Genomic DNA, 23,923 nt, shown 5'->3' with positions numbered 1-23,923 from the left:
AACCAAGAAAATCACTAACCCTACGTGCTGGAGTGTCGACTATCCTTGTCTAGAACAAAGTAAACAAGCAGCCCTTAATTCTAAAGACTGAAAATCTCGAGTGTTTTTCTTCTGACAATACTCGAAGCTGAATCTAATATAAATCGTTTGAAGTTTTGCAAGTTGTTTCGTCAGAATTGCGTCACGTTGCACCATACCGACTTCCATCTGCAAAATTGATTTTTTTTGCCTACTTCCTAGAAGTTCGGTCGGGGGGAAAAATTCTGAGAACGTTTGCCTGGAGTTTGTACACCCAAACACGTTCGAATCTGCAAATGATGCAGGAGGAATACGAATAGTAAGACTGGCAAACGATCAACGTTGCGTTTAGGTATAGATCGAGCTATAGGCGATCTTAGAATGTGTAGAATAAATGTTGACGAATGTAGCATCCAAAGTACCTGTTAGCGACAATTTAGAGCGTAGAAATAGATCCGTAGAAAGTAGAGTCTCGTCTAACGATACCTAGATAAATTAGTGCGCCGGAGGAATCCGGAAAATTTCAACAGGAAACTTCAATTACGAGATCCAACGAGAACTTCGGAAATGAACGAAGACATTTACCAGACAAATAGGACACGCGGGTTATCGAACAAATAAATCAGTGTCTCGTCAAGATTGATTCAGGGAGACGCAGGTGCTCCGGAGATTCATTCGTTTATCGATGGATATTGCTTTTCATTTTTCGAAATTTTCTGAAAATATAAAATACATTGTATCCTCTTGTTATCAAAGATGATTTATACCTAAATCAAGCCCGGTGACATTTAAATTTGAATCTAAACTAAAATTTCACTGTTCCATAAATAGCGAATGTCGACTGTAACTCGTCATTATAAGACACGGGGTTAATTACTTTCCAAGCTGAGCACACATAAATCCAGAATTCAGTGAGCGAGGATTAAAATTCAAGCAGCTAGTAAGAACACGCGAAAAGAGAAGCTTTTCAAGTAACTAGATTCTAGGTTCAAGGCGAATACAACTAGATCCGTTACCGTGAATAATTAGAAGGATGAGAAGATTTTCTCGAAAGCGTCCACCCTTTAAGGTAGCTTTATTTTCAGGTCAACAACTCGCTACGACACGTGTACAACGCTATTTATTAACCTTTTAAAAATACTCCAATTTAATATCTCTGAGACTCGATTTTCCAATCTACGGTTCCTAGATCGAAATTCGTTACGAATCTCACTGACACGTCGATTCGTTGATTGTACAGATGCCAGACAACGCAAACTGCCACGCGTTGATCGTGAAAATTAAAACCGACCATTCGTCCCTGAAGAAAAGCAAAGTTACGCCAGCCAATCGTGAGCACAGTTAACGAACGCTGAGAAAAATATACAACGAGAGAAAAAGAAAGCAATATACTATGTAAAACGTAAATTGTTCGACGTTCCATTGAAAGTGAACTTAGAAAGAGCAATACTACCACGAGTCGAATCAGTTCCATGGAAATAATGGACCTTCGATTTGCCACGAATTAAGAGCAGCTGAAACGTCGCAAAGTTTCAGAATCGTTTCAAAGCTATTCGAACGGCCATCGTTTAAACTGCGGCTGTGAAAGAGCCACCAAGTTATTCAAAGTTTCGCTCCACCAGCTTCCATAGAAAGAGCAGGTTCGTCGAGGACAACAATCGTGCACCAAACGATACCGATGGTGTCGATCAGATTTTCAACGAATCGATCGAGAACGATCAAGGGAACTTTTCTTAAGGGCGTTCAGTCGACCCGATTCAATTTCGTGATCTAAAGTGGCGTCGCTCGAACTCGACGCCGTCGACGACGCACTTTTAGACGCGGTATCGCTTTCAAGTTGTTGATCGATAAGAGAAAAAAGAGTAAGACGATTCTCGGGACGTTTGCTCGGATGCCATTAGGCAAATGGTGTCATCTCCGAGACGTATTCTGTGCGTTCACGAGGAGAGAAGTCGATTCAGTAGCAAGGACTTAATGCAACCGTCCGGTTCAACTTCAGAAACGTGACTTCTAGTGAAATCAACTTGCCAGACGATCTACGTGGTCGGAGTGTCAACAAAGTTAACCGTAACTATCACAAGAAAGCTAGGTATTCTCGTGGAGAGAAGCTTTGGTTCGCCAGGTTAAAGCATCGATTTCATTCGAGACGCGGTTAACGACGAAAATTTATCAAGGTTCATTAACGAGGACAGAGAGTTTTACGACTGACGTAAAACGACTCTTTCGCCGAGTCCTAGAAAACAATTAGAAATCCGATTAGCGAAATTTAAGCTGATCTCCGGTAACCCAGAAACTACTTCGACGATCCTAGGTCAAGGGTTAGTTCCTCTTCGACAGCCTAGACTATGCGACCTAAAGCAAATGGCCTGATCGAAGGGCAATAACCACTTGAGAGAATCATTTCCGACCAGAACAACGAACGGGAAAAGTGACTTTAGGACCCTTCAACGCGACCGAAAGTGTCCGGGGACCTCTTAGGCAGGGTAAGAACGAGCAACTCTAATGGTCCTTCCAGACATAAAAGTACCCTATCTAAGGAACGGTGCCAAGAAGAACATTCCAGCCCAACTTCTAGACCTTATTCGATGAGAAGATAGCCATTACCGAAACAACTGAAAGCACTCGTGTCAGCTAAAGCACCTAAACTGGTCTCTGAAAAAGACCAAACACCTGGATCCCACCCCGTCTATCTCAATCGTCGCTGGCCAAAATAAACTGGAGAATCAAAGAAGCCCTGCAATTGATCAGCCAAAGAGGGCAGAGGGTGGAAAGTTCCGTAGAAGAGAACGAAGAGGTTAAGAAGGTGAAAGGTGGTAGCCTGCGTAGGTTAATACGCAGGCTCAGTATCGGCAGCGGAATCGGACGTTACGCGATTGGTTCGTTCGGTCGTGGTGGGGCAACCGGGCCCATCGGTGGCGGGCCAGTCGAAGGGTTCAGCAACGCCGAGGGTACGGACCCCTTGAATGGTTGCCCGATTATTGGTTCAACATTGGGAGCAGGAAGCGGCACGGTGTCCGCATCGGCTGGCACTCCTAGCCGAGGTGTCCTAAGTCGACGCTCCAGTCGGAGCGACTTAAGTCCGTCGAAGTCATCGGAGGGCCAGGATGCGCCCAGCCACGGGGGCGGGGGTGGTGGCGGTGGAGGTGCCATGTCCGGTGCTGGGGCAACCTGTTCCGGACAGGATTGGCGAAGGTTAGTCGGCAGCATCAGGCGCAAGGTGCGCCGTAAGACCACACAGAGCAGCGCCAGCTCCGAGACCGCTCTGCAAGAAACCAACCGCAACCAAGATGACTTTCTCAAGGCTACCATGAGAATCTTCCTGGTGGTGTCGCCACCGATGAGCCGCGTTCAGGTACGGTACTCGAAGCTGTTGCTATCATTTCGATGGTTTTCTTGTACGCTCAAATAGTTGACCTATAACCTAAAACGACTCGGGAATTACGTTCCTACAACTTCTTCCATTTGACTAACAGCGTTGCTTGTAAAAACATGGCAGCAGGAGTTTCCAACTTTCCGGGGTTTCAAGAAAATTACACGTTTCCCGTCCAACAACCTAGAACGTTTCCTAAATTAGTGAAAGTCTAGTTGGGCTATCGTTGCGTGCAGTGTAACTGGAAGAAAGATTAACTGAAACTCTTTAGCCGAATGGTCTATATTCGTCTATGTTATCAGGGATCGTTGGCGTATTTTCAGGAAAACGTGCCCGTTCGAGTTGGCCGCAACACGCGAGATAAGGCCAAACGCGAAATTTAATAATTCCTCTGGATATTAATTCGTTACGTTGCCAGCTATTAACCGGATAAAGTGTTACCAGCTGGCACACGTGTTCCCATCCGAAATAGGCCTTCGAAAGGCTAAGGATTCTCGAAACTTTCCACCGAGTCATCCAACGGGCTGCGCGACCTAGTTCCATGCCAACGGCACAAAAGTCTGCCACTTCCAGTTGATCACAGAAAAAGATAATTGCCACGGGAAATCGTGATCCGAATGGAACTGTTTTTCGATCGAGCTGTGATTCGAACAGCTGCAAATTCGTCGTAAGTAGCTAAACCAAAGACTCGAACGAAGCTTTTGGTGTTCATGTGGCCTACACATCTCAGTGTAATACCATTTTTATTCTTCCCCTAATTGGACGAGCAAAGTAGGTTATATGGAACACTGGTTATGAAAGGATTAACATTTTCCGAAACGAGTGACGGTAACAAAACTGTTCCCCTCCTATACGTTTCACAGAAAGAAGACGCTTCAGCATTTCCTCGGATTTTGAATGTCACTGAAAGATAATGCCATGAATCCGCTAACGCTCTTAACAAATTTAAAACTTTAAGTACCGTGTGATGAAAGTATCATAGAGACTGAGGAATTAAATACATCCCTTCTCTGTAATTAGTACAGATTACCGATAATACAACATCAGAAATGAACAATTCTTGATCTTTAACAGAAGATGCAAACGAAAGGTGTTAAAATTTTCGACTTATCGTGTTTGGAAAAGTGGAAACCTGATGGATCGTTCGATAGGTCGGTTGGCTACGCGATGAAAACGAAGCGATCTATAAGTCACTGTCAACGTTATCAAGTCCTTTGCGTACATGACTGAATTTTTGATACCCCGCCACTGGAATTCTTTGGCTTCGTCGTATTATCATGCCGTTTGAAAAGCTGTAAAACTCGATGAATACTAAGAGAAAGAAATTTCCTGCCGAACCGAGCGGCTAGAGGTTCTTTGTGTAGATCTATGCATCTCATTTCATATGAAAATGGAAGAACAATCTCCTATTTTTTTCTGACCCTGAGTCATATCTAATGTTCTCTAACTTGATTGAAACAAATGATGGTAACAAGGTGACAAATCTGAAGACAGTATCTGAAACGAAGTTTCGACGGTGGTCCACCAAAGTTTCTCCGATATCTATTGTGTTATGACAGTGGAAGGAGAACCGTACAATTCTATGTTAGATAGTTCCAGTTTGCTGATCATGATTGGTACTAAACAAATGATCGTACAAGAACTGGCTGCTCTATACGTCATATGTATATGATTCACTGCAAACTTATTCCATTCTCCTTACAAGGAACCCCCTATACTCGCGCTCATAAAATACAAAAAATTCATCTCTACCATGATATTCTCGAGGTATCTGCACATCATGCGATAAAGCACAACCTCCCTGACCAATAGAGCGAAAGAATTATTACCACCGGTGCTAGGCTCTGAACGTCATTAATGCTCCTATAAAATTTCAAATTACATAACCAGAGGAGACTGTCTTTGAGACATAAAGGAAATTTATGAACCCTTCGCAGCCGCCAGTTTAAGTGATGCAGAAGAAGGCGGCTTGTTCGAAACACTTTATAGTCTAACAGCAGCTGCGTCGGATGTACGTTAAACTTGACTAAATTCCTGTTATCATTAGCTCTTACGGTTTCCATGATTCCGTTGATTCGACCATAATCCAACCTAGATTTACGTTTACCAATATGTGGTACATGAAATCTCCATTTTCCTCGTATTTCAGATATCTTTGAATCGGCACATTTGTGATCTCTTTTTTGTTATCCTGATATTCGCTGAAATAATAGTTGAGTTATGATTTTAAGATTCATTTAAAGCGTTAATTGAAATTTCGTTGCATAATTCCTTGTTTTGGTTTTACTTAATTACTCGTTCTCAAACGCTGAAACTTTAGCAACCAGGTTTTGAAGGATCGCGTAATTTTCCTGGTCTTTGTGAGGTGTGTTTTCGAGAGTGACGTTTAATCGTCACTCGAAAAACAGCTGCTCAAAATTCGTGCGGTCACGATTTTGCAGTACGAAATAGGAAGCAGAGGCGATGTCGTAACAACCCTGGTGGGGTGAGTAATTTTCGGTTGGATGCATCTGGAAACACGATACCGTGAAGGCAACTATAGTTCGAGAGGCTGAATAACAGTATACGTATATTTATGCCAAACAGTTTCGTGCTGTAAATGTCAAACTAGTTCCCATTTAAACATTCATCGTATTCAAAAGCTATTTCGGTTTCTGTTTCCTCGAGATTTAATAGGATTATTCATTCTTGTTCATCTTGTATCTGTTGTTGCACTGTCATCAATGATTTCACTCGCTATTATTATGATGACAAATGTGGTAATAACATGAAAATAAACGAACAATCAACTAACACCATAAAAGTTACCTACCTACAAAGACCGTCTCGATTCTATCCAACGAACCAACCAACTAACCACAAATCACAAATTCCACGAACAGTGAAATTCTCTATGAAACTGTTCAAATGATCGGTGACCGCAGAAAACAGATTGAAATTCCATCAGGGTAGCGGGCATGCATCATTCATTTTGCAGGCTGTTCACGTGGTAGGTTGCGAGTAGGCGTCGGTATTTATCCCCTGAAATCGATCAGAGAAAAAGACGCTGGCCCACGTAGAGAGGATCGAAAGGGTTTCAATAGCATCCACAAGGAGGGTCGCTCATTTCGCTTATGAAGTCTCGGGAGGAACGATGCCTCGGATAATCTTTGGCTCCGTGCCAGCCATCTTGAGCATCGTGAAAAGCTTTGCCAAGCTTTTCGTCCTATCCCTCGCCGTCGTCGAACCTTATCGACCATGCCGGTGCACTTTTTACACCGCGAAAGAAATATTTCAACTCTGTCGAAAGACGTCGGATAGGTGTACCTATCGTAGATGTGTTTTGCTATGGAAAGGATAAAGAGTGAGTACGAACGTGGATTTGTAAAATGTACAAGGATGCCGGGTCACCGTTTCATTTATCATTGTTGCATTTTATTGCATTTTATTGCATTTTATTGCAACCTGTGCTTCGTTTAGTTTTTCATTATTATTTGCAACGATTAATCATGAGCTTTAATTGAAATAAATTAAACGAAGAAAGTATTCCGTAAAAATATTACGGTATTACTTGCACAAAAGGTTGTTCGCTCTTCTTGGTTGACCGAAGACGTCTTCTTGGAACTGTTTCGAACGGTGCATTGTGAATGCAGCAAGGAAGACCATTAAATTCAAAATGCAGAAACCCTGAGTGGCGCTCTATATGTCAGACAATAAGTTGTTTCTTGCGTTTGCCTTTGTTCGCTACCTCACCTAAGATCGTTTCCACTTCTCATAACATGAAATACGCACTTGCCTAACTCTTTGTTTGCTCTATACATCTTATCCATGGAACATCAAATTAACCATTTGAAGAATTGTTCATCACTCCTCAACCTTGATATATTTTTTTTATTACAATGAAATGTCATCAGCGATGAATAGATGAAAAATGATTATTTCCGTAACGTTTCATCGATCACAGTTGAATCGACGCGATTACAAATGGCTGATTAAGCGAAATTCGACTTTCCGAGCCGCGAGGTTGCTGGCTGTTTTAAATGCATTCGGGTCACTGGTTCTGCATGTCCGTCGTGAAACTAACACGTAACAGGATTTGCAATTAGCGACGAACGTGAACAGTAATAAAAGTAATGTTCACGTGAAACGTGTGAACTTAGAGTCATTAACAATCTATTGCAATCTATTACATAAAATGGAAAACTGTACAAAGCCATAAAGATCACAGTAGAGAACTGTCACGTAGGTATATGAATCAGCACGTGAAACTGGATCGCAAATTCATATGGATTTATGGGTTTAACAATAAGCCTCTGTGGAAAGACGCGGGTTACGGGTTGCGCGTCATACAAGTAGTATAAGTACGCGTGTTGTCAGGCGCGGCCGGTAAGCGGATTGTTGATCCTAAAGTGCATCGAGGTAGCCGAATAACAGCATAAAGTGCAATAATATACACGGAATGTTTTACATCGAACAAGTGGAACAACACGGTACGTGGTAGAGTAGATAAATGGACAATCAAGCAAACTTTATTGCAACAGAATTTAGCGAAGCAACGAAACTGGCGCTAATGATCTGCAATGAGGCAAACTTGCCTTGCTCTCGGGGACATTGCGGCCATTAACGCTTTTGCTATTTCACCGGCGCGAGGATCGCTACACGGTTCTGTTTATTTGGCAAATAACGAGCAGCGAAACGATAACATTGTCTACAGAACGTTTCTCTTCTCAATAGAATGTTCCTTGAAAATTTTTAATTTATTAATAGTCTCCCATTAGATGAGGAAACGAATCGTAGGTTCAATGAAATAACGAAGTAATCGAAGCGTTAATGATTTCGAAGCAAGTTTTATTATTTGATAGAAACTGTTGGTTCGTTTAGTGGTCGACCGCGTTCGTTATTCAAAGTTTCATCGCGCGGTCGATATTATTCGTTGTCTATTGAAATCGATACGATATTGTTTGTAAACACGTGGAAAATAGTCGCAAAACGATGGCGGCGCATCTGTAGTAGAACCGCATCGTTTAATTACGGTTAAGTCTGTGGAAACGTCGAGTACTCCGCAGCTTTAAGGTCCTCCACCTGCACATTCTCCGATTCCACTTGCTGTCAGGGCGTAAACGCTTGACAGTTTCTCCTTACTCTGAAACCGCACCGTTGATTTATACCACTGAACGAGCAACGTGGTAACTAACGAGACTGTGCGACCAGTTCATAAGTCCCTCATAATCGCTACCATCGATCCCTCTCGACAGTCCATTAACTTTTAAGACTACCTCACTTTTCTTCAATTTTCTATTCTTCACTTCTAGTAATATCGCTAGAATTTGTTTAATCATTTTTCACCAATCCCCTTTGATCTGTTACGCCTTTTTTATTCTTTTTTCACGTTACTCGGCTCGAGGAAAGAGGAAAAAAAGGAAACAAGGCTGGCCAGAATTGGCTAGAGGCCTTGGTGGACGTATCGCCGTTTTAATGGGAACGGCTGACATTAAGTACTCGCTGGCCACCGTGACATTCCTCTGTTCACCGTAGCGGAACTGTTCTTTCCGCTCTGCACGACTTCTCTCGCTCGTTGACCCGTAAAAAGCTTTCCCGTCGACGCTGCACGCACAAACAATGCCGTGGAAGACGTACAATACGAGCTTGCCGTGGTACATCAGGCATGAACCAGACAGAGATGCGAAATATTTAGTCTCCTCGTAGCCAGCTTAAGTGATGCCGGTATTTTCATTAATTCTCGAGGATATACGAAACACTCACGACTTTCTTCCACTTCTAGCTGCATTTCTCTTGCAAGCTTTTTCTAAATATTTAACGAAGAATTTGAATTGCTAATCTTTTGCCATGGCTGTGATAATTTTTCAATCGTTTTACGATAGAATTTGAACAGTCCCAAAGTAAATTATGCAGAGGGGTCGCGAATTTAATTATCGATCTGATAATTAAAGATCAACCATAGCCTTGTTCAGGTTCGTTAAGAATTTGTGGAATAATGGAAAGTCGTAGGGTAAGAGTATTTCTGTGTCTTCGATTCCTAGGAGGTTACGGTAGAATAAATTGATCGAGCTGGCGAGAGAGCGGGATATTGCACAGCTAGGCACACGACAATTCGATTAACTCGCAATCTCGCAGCAGTTGGCACTGGTGTACCGGGAAATTTTAAGTTATACGCGCGGTGACCTCAGCGTTTTGGTAATTAAACCTGGAACGATCTCCTGCTGTCTCAGTTGGCTTTCTGGTCGTTTAAGCTACCCTTCCATATTGTATGTATAGATATGTATATACATATACATATGTACGTATATGAGTTCATTCTGGATATCAGATTAACTTGGCTAACAGCTTTACTGCACTAAATGAAAATTGGAGAAGCTCCACCGGTTTAAAATCCTTCGGAGCTCATAAATATCAAATATTGTTATCAATATTGAATATCGTAGCATTTGTCTCTCTAATTTCATTTCAAGAAATCTGCAAACTTAATTTATGAATGAGCTGGATAATTAGCAGCGATTTGGAAGAAGAATAGTCTACTTGAGCTATCATTGACCCTGGAAACAAGCCAGAAAAATATTTTTCATCGTTACCATTCTTTCTTCGTCCTCCAGCCAATGAAAATTGGCGTCCAGTTAAACATTTCAAGGCCTGAAAAAGGAGGTGACGAGAATGACACACAATGTTCCATCCCTCTTATATCAGCCTTTTTTTTCTTCATCTCGTGCTCGATATTAGAAGATTGCAGGCAAGATTGAAACGACCGTGGAGCTTTCCAGCTGACGAATCAATCTTGACTCTGTCTACGCAAATACGGATTCTCCCTGGTCGCATCATGTCCGAGAATTGAAAATTCCTCGCTTCACTGTTTCTGGAACGAGGGAATAGTGTCCATCGGGGAGGGATCGAGGACGTTAAAGGGGTATTATCTGTCGTGTTCTATTTGCATCGTGGCCAGTCGATTTGGCGAGATTTTCGGTCTGTTTTCCATTTCGTTCGAGGACCTACATCGTCCCTCAAGGATATTCCATCACATACATATACCTATTTCGCGCTTGTCAAATATTTGATTCTTCCTTTTCTAAAACTTGCACAAATACTTTTCAAATAATAATCGTGTTACTGCTAGGAATGATTCAGACGAAACTGGAAGAAGCTTTCCAGATGTGTTAAAAGTTACCGCGTTTCACGTCCAGTTAACTTATCACGAGCTTTAAACATTCGGTAGTCCGGATCACTGTGAAGAAGGAAAAAGTAACGGGGAGTGCGAAGGTTAGTACAGACAAAGTTGAAAATTTATGACTCTGTTCCGTTCGAGACGTGGAAACTTTTCTTTCTGGACAACTTCTCGTTAAGGTTGATACATTTTTTTGAGAGATGGAAAGTTTTATTTCGAGTATCTGTCAATTATACCTTCGAATTCTATCGATTACGCTGTTCGGCTCGATGCAAGATCGTTTTGGACGCGAACTGTAACGAACGTTGTTATATAAAACGGATATCCGCTGAAGAACCTTGTCAGAAGCACCTTGTTTGTGAACAAGAATACCCTTGTCAGAGTATCGACGAATTTCAGCTGCTTTTACAACGATACTTGAAACTGATCCTGAGATTCTCCGAAATTGTTTTCAATAACTAGAACGCGTTGGTAAGACGAGCTTTAAGGGGTTGTTAAAATTTTATAAGAAAAATAAGCAAAAATAAAATCATCATAACAGTCTTCAAAAACTTTCACTGCTCGTTACTCGAATTCTCGATAAACGACTCGTTTTCCACAACGAATAGCCATTCATATCGACGTACGTCAAATTTTCGCCATCCAAACTCCACGGTTCAAAGTTCAATACTTTCTCGTGACTTTATGCTCGTCTTCGCAACGATACAGACTCGTTTTGCTCGTCGAGACGTGAAGCTTTCCCGAGCTTTCCCCTCGAGCGAAGCGGGTGGGTTGTTTCGCAAAAGCGATTCATATCGATGTTACTTCAAAGACGGCTCCCCTTCGTGGTTTGTCCTCTACCATAGAGGCAATAAAGCCACCCTTGACCGAATTTATTCTTTCCTCCAGCTTCGCTGTGCGCCCTTGTTATAACAAATTGAACTGAAACTGAGTGCCGCGACCACGGGAATTTCTCGCGACACGAATCGTCATCGATTGTAGCCTCATTTTTACCCTTGTAATTAATTACTCGACCTGGACAATGTTTTCCTCGCGCCACTCGATTGATCCTCGGGCTTTTCTTTCGCACCTTTCTTCTTCCGGAGAGTAATGAAGTAGCTGACGAGATTGATTAATGATTACTCGTCACCTTTGTAACCACCTTGTAAGCGGTGAACCTCGGCAATTCGTTCGGAAACCTTAAACATCACGGTCGTTCTATTCATTTTTGTAATACTTGAATTACGCTGAACGATAACCAAATGACCTACACGAGTTAATTTATTAGTCAACCTTCGTTAGACGTTTCACTTCGTATCTGTAATCGAATATCTTCTTGTTGAAATAAATCGGCTGGCGAAGACAACAGGACGACAAAAATTTCGTTGGAATCAATAGAGAAGACTCAAAGACACGTCGATCGATTGCACCCAGAGAATCTTCCTCATTGTTTCCCGTCGTATAGACGTCCAGGAACGCTGGAACAATTACACGGTAAAGTGGAGGATCGTTTCCTCGGTGGTGACTGGGTCGATACGATCTCTGGTCATCGTTTTCACTCGACAACTGCACAGGACGGCAAATTATTTCGCGAGAAGTTAATTACTGATGACCACCGATCCAAATTCGTTTACGCGGCGTCCTATAGCGTGCGTGAAATCACATTAAAACGGTCCACGCATCGATAATGCTGCCCACTGAATCATGTCAATATTTTACCGCAAACCGATACGTTTACACACGTTCTTCGTACACCCTCGAAATTCGATACGTTCACTGATCGATCCACTCTGCATCGTTTGCAAAGCTTGCGCTTATTTTTCCTCGAAACCGCTTCAATTCTGCCTTCGACGGTACGAAAAATTAACATAAGTACGACAAAAGGTTTTGAAACCACGTCGTTGGGCAAAGTACTCGATGACCCATATATTGCTCCATGGCGACTCACCTATTGTGATTCACCTTTGCCCTAAACGAAATATAATCTCATCGATTAATAGTGCCTTAGAACAGATGATTCATGTCTTTGTAAGAAATTAATAACGTGATACGCATCAAGTTCGTACCATTAACATCATTTTGCGACAAGTATTACGATTACGAGTTGTATTGTGCTGTTCCATCAATCTAAGCGAACGTTTAGTTACTTCTTTCAGAAATGTTATTCAAGCGTACGATCGGCCGATTGTTCAACGCATCTTCGTCGACGTGAATGAGGTTAGCATTGCGATACAGTTAAGGATAACTTCCGAAGGAACGGGCCTTTGTATCCATAACGGCACGTAATTAATGTTGCATGGGCGTGCAATAAATTATCGAGCGCGTCTCACGCTATGTTTCGTCGCGCAATGTATCAGATGTTAGTCGGGTAACATTTGCGCGTGAATTATCGTGCGAAGGAAAAACGGAAAAGAATTAATTACGAGGCGTCAACTTAATACCGGTGTAAATTAATCTGCAGGGAAGCGAGTAGATACATACATTTGCTAGCCGGCTTAGCGTGAAAATATCGTGCAACGAAACGAAACATTTAATCCATGCTTAATATTCGAAACGAGACACAGAATCTGTCTCGCACACGAAACTTTCGCGTGCTTGCCTTTGAAATTTATTTAATCATGAAAACTATTAACTCGGCAAATTGCTTTTCATTTTCACTTTGATACGATCCCAGGAATAATTGAATGATCGAGAATATTGTCAAGGGGGATTGAACGAACCTCGTGGCTACGTTCAAACGAGCAAAAGAAGAAAATTTTATGAAATCAACAACATCGTCTTGCCCTCTTTTCTCTCAAAATGAACTGAAAAATGTGAGGGATAGAAGGCGTACACTTCAAAAGATGGAATACTTCAGAAAAGAAAAAGGAAGACGTCATGTTAAAATGAACAAGGTTCATTTGACGTTCACAATTTAATTAGCATCGATGATCGGGATAAAAGCCCGGAATTGGCCTGTCTTATAGTTAGAGAACAATGCCAACCTTGGAAACAATAGTCTGCATTCTGAAACATCACGGAAGTGTTAATTTAGCCTTGTTGTTGCCTGGGTTAACCATTTACATGCAATCGCCAAATAAGCCTTTCATATTCATTCAAATAACACCCTTTCTGACAAACCGCTCGACCAAATACCGATTAACAACTGGTTCTGAATTTCGACGTTTAGTTGCTGTGACCGCTCATTAGTACTTTGTTGCTTCGAAATCACTTTAGAGAACAATCTGCATAATAGAATGACCATGAAACAATGTGAAATTCTTGGAGCATTATAACCTCTGTTCCTCGCGCAATCAATTTAACCATATTCATTAACATAGTTTTAAGAAGCTAATCTTCGAAGAATGCAAACGGAAAATTTCACGCATAGATTCATTAACGGGATATTTTCATTTAGAGAAAAGTTCTCCTAAAACAACTTTTCTATTTTCTACTTTTTGAGCAATTAGACGAGAGGGCTTCCTTAAAACAGTGATCATCTTTCGCTTTATTCGACAAGAGAACGGAAGTGGGTCGTTTCGCAGCAAATGATGAAAGAAATTTTCGGTAATTAACGCGGTTCCGACATTCACTGAAGGTGGAACCGCTGACCTTTTCCATGCCAGCATTTCACTTCCGGCTTTTCAAAAAACAGAACCTCGTCCTAAAGTTTGAATCCCACGCAGAAGGCTCGTTACCGACCTGGCGGCACGGCCTTTTCTCGGACAAAAAACCGAGAAAATCTCGTTGAGCTTTACAAAAGCGTTTGGCGAACAACCACAGCCTACACTCTTCTACTTTCACCAGGCATGAAAGTTTTCAAAAGGCCGAGTGGCCCGTAATATCTTGATCTAAGGTCGTTCAACCATGTTTGTTGGTCGTGCATTGAACATCGTAACAAGTTCCTCCGTTTCCGGGTAAATCGGTAACCATGGCCATAATTGAATTTGCAGATTTATCGAAGCAAGCTTCGACTTCAAATCGGGAACCACTCTCGGCTCGATGGAAATGTTATTTACCGTCGAAATCAAACCTCCATTCTCGATTTCCTATTGCGACCTAGAAGGATAAAGATGGCTTGGAAAAGTTGAGACGGTCGAGATTCCTGAAATTCGCGGCCAGCAATTTTCCAATTAGGCCGGTCGCGATTACCGCCTCCATTATGACTCATAATTAAAGGAAGATTAATGGGAGCGAGGCCACAATCGGATTCCCGACAACGAGAACCTGCGTGATTAAATTTTCCACCGGGTAAAAGTTTATTTTTTAAACAGATTATTTCATACCGGGAATCGTCCGTCAAATATTATTTAACTCTGTGATTTTTGATGTGGGTGAATCGACGATCTTCGGCACGAATATCATCGAATCGATAGCTTCTAAACAATTCTATCATCGTCGCCTGTCACTCGACCCCATATACAATATGATACCATTTCGAGCTTGAAAAAAGCTCGGTGATGAATGAAAACGCACCGTCAGAAGCGTGTCAAACAAATCGGGTCCGAAATCATGGCCGCGGTGCGTGAAATGCGAGCATGCGAGAAAAAAGAGAAAAAGGCCAGGATACCGTAATACATCATATTTCACCGGAACATGTATTTGCGTTTCCCCTCGCTGTCGCGTCACGTATCGCCATGAAATTCGTCTACGTGTTACGTGATAAATGGATGAACACCAACCCCCTGGCGACATTCAGTGAAATAAATAAATATAGAAAAGAAAGAAAGAGATCCTGACCCGATAACGACCTCTTATTCCGCAGAGATTTGACTTTTCACGCTGATTTTCACTCTTCATTCTTCTTCGATTCTTCAGAGTACCTAAAGTGTATCCATACCATTCGATATTTCCCATTGAGTACCTTTTTGCTTTCTATACACGATATTCGAATTTATTTATGAACCTATGAATTCGAAATTAATTCAACAACCAGCAAATTCAATTAGCGAGTTAAATATTTAAGTTTATGCTTCTGCTACACTCTATATATTGCTAAACCGTTTTCTAAATAAAATACATGGTAATTTCATATCGGACGAGTCCCAAGAGGGAAATAAAAATGATTTTTCCATCTACTCGTCGTGTATCTTTATGCACGATGAAATAAATGGAGCAAGCGGTTTTTTTCACGCATAAATAACAACACGGCGTTCGAAGGAAATTTTTCATTTGCAAGATACTCTTTCGGGACCATCGTTTGGAAATACTGCATCGGTTAAAATACATACGGGATAGTTCCATGCGTTTTCCGGATATGTATTCCCATTTCGCAGTTATTCACTGCTTGAACTGCATTCACGTTGAACAAGAGGTAGAAAAAAAAACATAAGCACACGTATCGCTAGTACAATAGGTATGATTTTTTTGTTTTAATAATTTTCGCGTACGTTCATTGCTCACTTTACTCTATTCTTTTTCTCCTGTAGCTAACAAATTAAAAGTTACTTTTGGTTTCTGCCGACTCATTCTGTACATATTGGTTCTCTGAGGAAAAAAATATGCCAGTCATTTTTCAAAGGAATTGGTTAACGTTATTTTAATGCGCCCCTGCTGGCGCGGCCACCGATTCTATATCGCTTGTTCACGTTTCTTGCTTTTTTTTTTATCGTTGCCCCGTTAGTTTTTATTCGGTCCACAAAACATTTTATTCCCAACTACGGTTACAACATCAACCACAGGTTTTCGTAATCCTTTGTTCACTTTTTACCAGGAGATTTACTAAAATTCCAATCATTCCCTTCAAATTCAGCAAATTTTTCAGTTTTAATATACACGCAAAGATCCTCCTGTCTTTTTTCCATGATAACCTGAAATGCTTTATTCCTGATTGGGCGACTGAGAAATTAGAATTGCGTCGTGCATATAAAGTAACTCACGTTTCTTACTTTACATCAGTTGGGTCGTCGTCACTTTTGCAGCTGGAGGAGAAACAATTTGGAAAGATCGATCTTCGCCCCTCGTCTGTTCAAATATTCTGCTCGACTCTTTTGTTTAATTATTTCTCACTGGACTGTTTCGATGTAATATTAATTTCACAGACATTAACAAGTTGATTGCTTTAGGGGTGACTTGAAGTGAAATACAATTGAAAGCTCAGCCAGTTTTAGGTAGGAAAATCGTCATAAGCAACAAGAGTAAACCGTATCCTAGAGCTTCGCGAATGGTCAAACCATTAATCAGAAGTGTAGGCTGCATCCTGTGCTCGTGGAATTCCATCCGGACGTTTCGGAATGTACACCGCGTATCATTTATCGCGTGCCATTTTCCATCTGGCAACGACGTACCGTGATACAATTACCATACGTGCGCAAACAAATGAAACGACCAGTCATTAGCGAGTAATAAATGACGGAGACCCGGTGCCGACCAGGAAATTTCATTACACGGCTTCTTGCCATGGCCGTTTCTATTTATCCTTCTTCACGCGTAGAAACACACCCTCTGGCGTTCACAGGAGACCCAATGAAACGCGTGAATTAGAAACAACGAAAAGATGAGGAGCGAAATGCTCTAAGAATTTTAACGATTATCATTAGCTTGCGATTCTTTACCCTAAAGGTTACGAGAAGCATAATCTTTGTTCGAATGCCGCGCGAACAAAGATTTTACGTGCCATAACTTAGCTGTCTTAAGTGGTATTGTTATTAAGTGCGCGCGTGCTCGTAAGGCCTTTATCAAGCTGGGTATAATAACGAACCCGTCCGACAAAAGTTGCGAGAGAACCCAATACTTGTCACGTTTCGTTGTAATATACGTCTGACAATGGGTTGTCCGTTTTCCCTTACGCCTCGTATCTTTCACCCTCTAATATGTACCCTACTGTAATTTTCTTGCGTTACTATGAGAGATCTTTGGGTCAGAGATACACTTGGATTATTACAAAGTTTGGGAAAGTTTTAGGTATTCTCAGGTAATTGGGAATAAATTATCTTCTCTTCTAATACTGGATTATGAAAACGTACTGAAAAGAAGTTTTCAAAATTTCGAAACTTTCAAGATACGTATGCCCAGAATTAGCGGAGCTCATTAATATCGGAGTTCTAGATTACATCGTGATTTAAATTAATTCGAATATACAGGACATCGAAGGAACGTATCGGAAACATACTTGAAAGCAGGCTATCAAACAGAGGAGGAAAGCTCGATTACTCTCTCTTTTGAAGTCACTTGACCCACTTCGATGTTATTCGTAAATGCGACTCTGATTGATCTCCGTCGTCTCTTCGAAGAACTAGAAACAAATCAGCAAGACTATCCTATGTATATTCATAAGATTGTTATTTAGTCGTAAAATATCGACAATTGAAGCGCGCCTCTTCGAATATTCCATGCTACATACGTTCCATTCGACAACGAAAGGTAAAAGAAATAGAATTTCTCGGCTATCTTCACATTTCCTGAATCGAAAATATTTCGTATTCTGGGATACATTTTAAAATATATATATATATACATAGATAGAGGGTGTCTCGATAAGGAAGAGACGAGTTTCTCCTGAGACGATAAATCGAAGATATAAAATAAAATTTTTGTAGCACCTTGTATAAAGAACGTGATAAAATATGAACGCATCTTTGCGACAATTTTTCTCCGTGAAATCGTCGCGTTGCTTCAACGAATTGATTTATCAGGAAGCGGCCAACTGTGGACAGTAACTAACACGTTCCATGATCGAGGATTAATTTATTGGAAATTTGTCTTGCTCAGCAAGACCATTTCTCTTGTCGTTGAAAAATCGTTTCTGTCCTCCACAATACTCTACACTAATACGTGATTACGTAGCTATCTATTTTTATCATCTTCTTCCTCTTTCTGGAATATAAAAAAATCTGGATCTACTCCACCCATGGAGATTTTCTTTCCACGATCTAATACTCATTTCTATCGTTCTTCTTCTTTTATTCTACTAGTTCCTACCTCAATTTTTCTCCACTATCTAATATTCATTTCTCATCTTCATTCATATACTATCGAGAATATTTTATCAGATTCATCCCCCTTTGACGCCTGGAAATATGTTTTATTCTTTTTAATATTCAGCTTGTCCGACCACGTATCGTCTCGTTCTTCATATTTAACACAATAGCCTCCCCAAAACATTTTATTTTCTTTCCTTTGTTACACTTTCTTTCAAGCCAAAGAAGACTCAGCCCGCGTAAATAGATATGTAAATATCTGTAGCGTAAAAACGAGATACACAACAGAGATGCTTTCTGGTTCAAGAGCTCGTTTAGCTCACGATGATCGTTTAAAGTATTCCCTAGCGAGTATCGACAGTACTTCTGTTGTACGCATCAATGCACGTTCCAAGATACGCACAACATCGCGTACTCGTATTTCCGTTTCGATGAGATCAATATCGGGTCGTTAGAGAGCATAAGAATCGACATCTCTCTGCACACGATCCCATTCTATTTTCTTTGCTGAAATCAACAAGAATTCGAGGCAATAGATATTCGCGACGACGAGAAGAGGGCTCGTAAAGGTGTGAATAAATGAACGAAAGGGTTAGATAAAAGTGAAACGGTGTAGGTAGATCGAGATAACGAAGGGTCCCGGGAAGGATGATCGATACTTGGTAAAAGAATCGATCGTTGATGACCCAGTTTCGCGACACGATATTATCCAGAGCGTCGAATTTATTTTTCGCCACGTCCTGGCTCAAGATTGCCAGAAATTTCGCGAACCCCTTAATTACTAAACAAGTTGTATGCAATCACGGTCTACGTTCACTCGCGTATATTGTTTGGGATATTTTGGATGATATGCATGTGACCTAGTTTGCGATTCTCAATAAAAGTGCTTTTGTTCTTCTCTGTATTCAGCTTGTCCGGCCACATGTGGTCACATTTCACTTCTACCTAGTTACAGAGGATGTCCAATAATTTCAATCCTTTCGTTGCTCTAAATGTGCATTTAGGAAACTTCAGTATTGAATATATTACGAATGATAAATTGTTCTGAGAGTAATTGAAAAATATGCAAAATTCCGTTTGGTTGCAGGTGCGTTCGAGGTCGTTGACCCAGTTGGACGCTCTGGGCAGCAGCATGCTGGACACGGGAGATCACCATCTGGGGGGTGGACCCTCGCAGCAGCAACCCCATCACCTCCACCACCACTATCAACCTCAAAATGTAGAAAGTGATCCTCGTTTTCTTGTGCCTAACGCCGCGTCCGTCGAGTCCGCCCATCAAAACCGCTCCAGGCACAAATTGTCTCGATCACAGGTAAGTAAAATATTAATTAACAAACTTAAATTCATTTTAGCTGGTTTGGTAACTCTAACGTTGCTCTCTTTCATGTACCCTCCACTTCAAACACTTACCTTTCCTCCTTCTCTCCTTCGTTAATCCTCAAACACCACACACACTCACGATCTACCGTGATATTATCTTATAGACAAAACTAAAGCCTACGTAACCGTAAGCTATATTACAATTTACGACACGACGGTATATAAACTTGATCCCTCGCCAACTAGAGAGGAATTATTAAAGTGTAAAAATATATACCTGGTGAAAGTGGAGCGATCAAGTAGTGGCGGTAAAACGACTGATCGATTTCAGGCAATGAAACAACCGGTTTAACCACATCGACTAGCAAATTTCCTATGATTGAGTACCATTATCGTTCTTACAAGTGATCGTATCCGGTCGAGGCAACCGTCAAGCATAGAATTTTGAAAAGAACTTTAATTGAACGTAACGGCCGCGTTTGTAGCATTATCATGGACGCGTATTTATTTTTATGGACTAGTCGGAATTACCGTGACTCTCCCTGCGGGATCAGCGAAACGTCCTTTTGGCCCTGGTTCGAATCGATATCGCGCAAACGGGCCGTCGCTGCCTAGCGCGATTATCGATTCGCTGGATTTAAGTTTTGGACGTGTCCAAGGACGAGAGCCTGCTGAATTTGTTCGTGAAAAGTTCGTCGATCGAGGAGACCTGGCAAAAAAAAAGAGAAGAAAAAAAAAATTTCATAAACGACGGTTTTAAAAAAATTCTGCTCTCGAGAATCTCATCAATGAACGATACTCGACACGGTCTGATCGAGTTCAATAACGAAGTTTTTTGTTTCATGCTTCTCGGCAAAGTTTGCAGTGAAATGAAAAATGTGCCTCGAAAATTTCAGAAACTCGCGCAATATTTGAAATGAATTCGTGATACGAAAGGCATTCGGATAAAAAAAATTGCCTTCAGCTGGAAACAATTTGTCCGTCCAATGAATCGAATGTCTGCGATTTTTTCTTTTTTTTCAAATATTTTACTATCGTTCTCTTGTGCGTATACATTTTCGAAAGTTTCGAGTGATCTGAAGAGGTTTCGTGATCGAATTATGAGGGCGAAACTAACGTTTGAGAATTAACTTTACTATACCGCTTTGTTCTACTTGTCTGACCACGCGCGGATCTGATCTACTTGACTGACCCATCGCGGCCTCATTCTACTTGTCTGACCACTAATACCGAATTTCACTGGGAAAATGGGAATTGTTCACTGCAATTCCTAGTGGTGCGAGGATTTGTTTTATAATTTAACAAAAGCTATTTTAACCAAATAAAGCAATTGAAACGTAATACAATGAAACATACTCGACACATTTAGATACTATCAGCACTCAATTAAAAATTCGATTATCGTAAACCATTTGCTCTCTGTAAAATAGAAAATAACGGTGCTCTCCAGTTTCCGTGTCACGTGTCGGGTTAACTTAACCCTATGTCAAAGCCAAAACGTCTAAATTTGAAAATCAATTTTTCAGGTATCTAGTAGCGAGTACTTCAGTGTCAGCTTCGACTTCTCCGACGAAGCGAGTACCTTAGACCGGGACGAGTTTTTACCTGCTACAAAAGGCACCTGTCTGGCGTAAGTGTATCGAATTGACTCTTAATTAGCCCCGTTATCAGGAGGATTCAGTGTACGTAATTAAATTGAAATTACTTGCAACTATAAATCAGTGGGATGGAGTAAGCGGAAACGAAATGTACAGGACGTTATTAAGCATACGTCAACGGTTAAAGGTTAAACTAGTGTATTTTATGATTAACATCCGGTCAAACGATTATCACGGTGGACGTTGGTCGAACGAACGCGACGTAACGTCGTCGTGTTCGCTCACGGCTGAAAATGCCGCGAACGACGCGTGTCAGGAGCAAATGAAATTTCAAACGATTTACGAGCTCGTAAATAGCAACGACGAACGGCAATTCCGTAGAATTCCCAAGTCAGGGATGGATGAAATGGGCGAATTCAACGGCGCGACGGCCTTGAAACAAGACCACCAGAGTCAGTACGAACGGTTCGAGAACTGACCTCGTAACGTTGATTATTAATCGTCGGTGAATAATGAATTATACTCGAGGGGGTGGCTCGAACTTTCCACTGTAATCTTGTCGAACCTACTTGCACTTTAAGAGCTTTAGATCACGACGTATCGCGTTCAAAGCAAATTCTACTTCTACCTACTTTTCTCTCAAAGTTTTGTTAAGGTACCGTTAGCACGTTCTTTACCACTTGTAAAATAATCATTCCCTCTTAAACTCTGCTCTATTTTCAAGAAATTGATTCGACTTCGTGCATGTTGAATGCTGAACACTTCGCGTAACGTGTCTCTGACGTGTCACTGTAGTTACAGGGGATGATCTTTATCTGTTTCAAAGGTGGTTAGAACGAACGACACTTGTGGGCGTCACGCGCTTGCGATGGCGATCTCTTATGAAAAATTTAAGTGTTTTACTTGGAATAATGGACGAAAGTTTACTCGGACTGTCATAGATTATCGAATTAAACAGAAGCGGAGATAAATAATTTGAGACAGTATCGTGTTTCCTTTCCCTCTCTGTATTTATCACATTGCACGTCCAGCTTAGGAGTAATTAAATATTCATTACAGAGAGGCGTTGAACACTGTTTGCGAGAGGCGAGGTATCGATCTGTCACGGATCGAAGTTTTCGACGGTTTCTCCCCGCCATTGCCGATCCTGACAACAGACACCTCGAGCCTTGGTGGAAAACACTTGCGAATAACAGGTAACCAAGCATCGCATCGATCATTTAAACGATCCCTTATAATCTCCAACGTTTACTCTCTGTGTCTGATGTCCTCGAACCTTTAAAATTACACGATAAAAAAAATTTTTAAAAATGAGCCTCGACGGTAAAAGGTCGCTCGTTATCGGTAAAGTTGTCTCTCGTAACCTGATAATGGATTCACTGATTCTCCATTGACATGCTTCGACAAAATTAAGGGCCAACATTTACCAGCCACGTCACGAGTAGCGCGAACGTGACACGAACACCATAATTCATGCGAAATTGATAATAGATACGATCGTGACGTTGGTTCGAAGCAAAACTGGCATAATTGATGATAAGGCATAATGAAATCGACCCCGTCTCGTTCAGTGAAACGTTAGAAATCATATTAAATGACATCTTTAATCGCGATGAAGCGCTAACGTGAGCTAACATTGACCCTCTGAATTTGATTCTTCGTCGATTGAATTTTCACATCCAATTTTACGGTAAAATATCTATTAAACGTTCCATTTTTATATACGGCACTTTTAGATTTTATTCTCGCTCGAATGTACCAGCGCGAAAGAACTTCGAAGTGGACTTTTGCTACGGACAAATCCGACGTGAACTTTCAGTAGTATAGCTCGATTTATACTCAGCCCAGAGGTGACGCGATTTTTAAACTCGAAATTTCCTTCTGGAAGAAACTTATTTGTACTCCATCATTGTGTATTTTCAGTATTTTCTAACATTAATTACTACAAACAATCTATGCTCGTCAGTACTGTAAACACGTACTGCTATTGAAACGCTTCAATTTACCGAAACTATATCAGACAACGATGGACTTAAACAATTTGCCGCGGGCTGTAAGTAGTATGACCCGATTATACTCAGACAGATAGACGACGATGTTTCGATCAAAGCTTCGCTCAACCATGAACAATCCGTTTATCGTACCAACGACCTGCGTTCACGTTTATCGCTCGCAGACCGTTGTTATCGTCTGCTTTACCACTCGCTAGTGGTATCGATCAAAATTGATCAGACCTGTTCTCCTTCAATTTTCTTATCCCAACGTTAATCTGTGGTCTGCTCGTAAAGTCTAGCGAATTGTGCTCATAACAGAACGATTGAATTATTCGTGGTGCGTGTTCGTGGCTAGACTAGGGAGGCAATATCCCATTATAGCTTTATCCGAACCTTCTTTTTACTACTTGGGTTACCGCTTAAATGACAATTACGATGGCTATTTATAGAGCGATCATCGCTACTTTGATTATCATTTAGGTCTTAAGAAATAAAACGAAATTTTATATACATATTGTTAATCCTAAATATACGTATAATCTCCTTTATAAATCGTCTGATCGTGTCAAGCTCGAGTTAAAAGGACCTAAAAA

General features: G+C 41.1%; 1 protein-coding gene across 13 annotated transcripts in view; it reads left to right on the top strand.

The window, feature by feature from the left end:
* Positions 1-23,923, top strand: part of LOC117605073 (pleckstrin homology domain-containing family G member 5) — a 51,135-nt gene that overhangs the window by 19,957 nt on the left and 7,255 nt on the right. For 12 of the 13 annotated variants that reach the window (XM_076688470.1, XM_076688468.1, XM_076688469.1 and 9 more), the window contains exons 7-9: positions 19,506-19,730; positions 21,265-21,368; positions 22,396-22,532. In XM_076688470.1, the coding sequence (XP_076544585.1) occupies positions 19,506-19,730; positions 21,265-21,368; positions 22,396-22,532 (466 nt within the window). Of the gene's footprint in view, positions 1-1,258; positions 3,371-19,505; positions 19,731-21,264; positions 21,369-22,395; positions 22,533-23,923 lie in introns of all 13 variants that reach the window. The other variant, XM_076688477.1, reaches the window with a different exon arrangement.

Source organism: Osmia lignaria, chromosome 5 (assembly GCF_051020975.1).
Source record: "Osmia lignaria lignaria isolate PbOS001 chromosome 5, iyOsmLign1, whole genome shotgun sequence".
In the NCBI taxonomy this organism is placed as follows: domain Eukaryota; kingdom Metazoa; phylum Arthropoda; class Insecta; order Hymenoptera; family Megachilidae; genus Osmia; species Osmia lignaria.
This window is presented reverse-complemented; position numbering and strand designations above follow the sequence as displayed.